Below are 2,714 nucleotides of genomic sequence, written 5' to 3' on the forward strand. Positions count from 1 at the left end.
GATAGGCGCCATTATGACAGGGTTAGTTTTTTGGTCGTGACCAATGAGCTCAGAAATATGCCATTTTGGGGACTTGGATGGCAAGGAGGAACAACTCGATGAGGTACCTCAAGGTCCACAACCAAATCTTTGAGATCGGGGTTAACAAGACAACATGCTCGTACCACCCCAAACTTCACCACCCCAACAACAAGCAGTAGAACACCGAATATTGCTCAACGAAGGTTATGCTAGTGTAATTCTCCCTCCTTGTATTGGGGGGGGGGAGGGACTTTCAGATTACGAATGTGATGCTCACTTTGTTAGAGCAACAAGGCCTTTTGACCGGTGCCTCAAGCCAAAATGCCTATAAACATTTTAAGGGCTTTGTGGATACGTGTTGGGGGGAAGCAAACTATTGTTTCCGACGATGCTTTGAGGCTAAGGCTTTTTCCCTTCTCTCTAAGGGGTAAAGTTTTAGATTTGTTGGAACGCTTGCCTAATCATTCAATACATACTTGGGATGAATTGGCGTCAAAGTTTATTACAAAGTTTTTCTCTCCCAGGTACATGGATACTCTTTGGGATGAAATATTGGCTTCCAAGCAAGAGCCAAATGAACCTTTACATGAGATTTGGGAGAGGTATCGGATAATGGTGAAGGAATATGATCGAAAACATTATACAACAAACTTTCTACCATGGTATTTACTATGAACTAATGTGTGGTCAATCAATTGGTCAGTGGAAACTTTATGACAACATATTATGCGTAGGCATGTTAGATTCTTGATGAGATCGTCGGCTTGGAAATCCCGAGCTAATGTTCCACAAGGTGATCCCAATATGATAAACATCCACATAGAGTTGCAAGACCATGGGCAAGCCATTACCGAATTGACAGCAACCATGACTCAACTAGGCAAGGCCCAATTTAATCAAGTGCAAGCTTCTCATCAAGTTCATGCTATGGAGGGAGTAAATGTGTTGGTGAACAAGAAGAGGACTAAGGGTCCATAAATGGAAACCCAAGTGGAGAATTACGTGAAAGATGGTAGTGGTTCTGATCAAGATGCTTCTTATCATGCGCAAGAAGAGGAAATTCAATATGTGAACAATTTTAAATGGAAAAGAAACAACTTCCAAAAGCTCCAATCAACAACAATGGTGACCAAAAAATAACCAAGGCAATTGGAGTTCTAACAATCAAGGAAATAGGCATAATAACAACAATAAAGGAAATTGGAGTGGAAACAATCAAGGAAATTTGGGAGGCAATAATCAAGGTGGTTGGGGAAACAATCAAAGCAATCAGGGGTAGGGTTTTCAAAGACCTCTAATGTATTAAGAACTGAGCAACCCACCTCCTTATCCTTCATATAGTTCAAGTTCTTCAAACAATGAGATGGGCCATATTGAGAATATGTTTAAGCAAATGATGGAGAAGAATGCTGATTCGGATGCCCAACTTGCCTCACACAATACATCAATCCGTAATCTAGAAGTTGAAATGGGGAAAATCTCTCAAGCTCTTAATTCTCGTCCTAAGGGTTCACTAACAAGTGACACGGTGGTGAACCCGAAAGGTGGTAACAATATGGGGCACGCTATGGAAGTTATCACTAGAAGTAGAAATGGCGTGAATGCTCCCACCTTAAGTGAAAGGCGACTTGTGGATGATGACCAAGTGATACATGAGGACAAAATCCCAAACAATGTTTTTCAAGAAAATATGAGGTTTGAATTGACATTTTTGATAGGATTGAACAGATTCGAGAAGAGGTGAACCCCTCGAGGGAGAACATTATTGACATACCAGAGCCGGTAGTACAAAAGGCCAAGACACCATTGCCTAAGCCTCCACCTCCATATCCTCAAAAACTTGTCAAGCAAAATGGTAAGAATCAATTCAAAAATTTCATTCAAATAATGAAGCGTTTGTCAATTAATATTCCATTGGTGAAAGATTTGGAACAAATGCCCGGTTATGCAAAGTTTATGAAAGATCTTGTGACCAAGAAGCGGTGAATAAATTTCGAAACTATCAAATTCACTCATCAACTGAGTGCAACTGTTCATTCCATGGCTCCTAAGTTGGAGGATCCCGGTGCTTTCATGATTCCTTATACAATTAGGAGTGTCGAGTTTGCTAAAGCTCATTGTGATCTCGGGGAAAGTATCAATTTGATGCCCTATTAGGTTTTCAAAACTTTCAGAATTGGGAAACCAAGACCCATATCTATGAGGTTGCAAATATATGATCGTACCATGAAAAGGCCGTTGGGAGTGATTGAGGATGTTTTGATCTGGGTTGATAAGTTTATTCTACTGGCGGACTTTGTTATTATACATAATGTAATTGATTATGAAGTGCCTATCATGCTTAGGAGAACTTTCCTTGCTATGCGTAAGGCTCTTTGTGATGTGGAAGCCGGATAACTCATTTTCTGGGTTGGTGATATAGAAGTGGTATTCCACATGTGTAAGTCTATGGGGAAACCAAATGGCAATGAGGTGTGTTCTTTTGTGGATTTGGTGACCGATGTTATTGTTGATGACACAAGTGCTAAAATCAACATTGGTGATATTTTTGAAGCTATTTGCTCAATTTTGATGTGGACAAGATGGATGAAGTCATGGAGTGTGTGAATTCTTTGCAAGGGATCGATCGTACAACTGTGTACCCCAAAAATTATCTTTGAATCTTGAGAATATGCAGATTCATCGTACAAAAC

At 40.2% G+C, this 2,714-nt stretch overlaps 1 protein-coding gene across 1 annotated transcript; it reads left to right on the plus strand.

Moving 5' to 3' along the window:
- Positions 1-1,489: 1,489 nt before the first annotated feature.
- On the plus strand, positions 1,490-2,418 carry LOC142165174 (uncharacterized). Its single transcript, XM_075223788.1, has 3 exons — positions 1,490-1,666; positions 1,750-2,003; positions 2,196-2,418. Exons 1-3 carry the CDS (start codon positions 1,490-1,492, stop codon positions 2,416-2,418), a joined length of 654 nt encoding a protein of 217 aa, XP_075079889.1.
- Positions 2,419-2,714: the final 296 nt, after the last annotated feature.

This window comes from Nicotiana tabacum, chromosome 10 (assembly GCF_000715075.1).
Source record: "Nicotiana tabacum cultivar K326 chromosome 10, ASM71507v2, whole genome shotgun sequence".
Lineage (NCBI taxonomy): Eukaryota > Viridiplantae > Streptophyta > Magnoliopsida > Solanales > Solanaceae > Nicotiana > Nicotiana tabacum.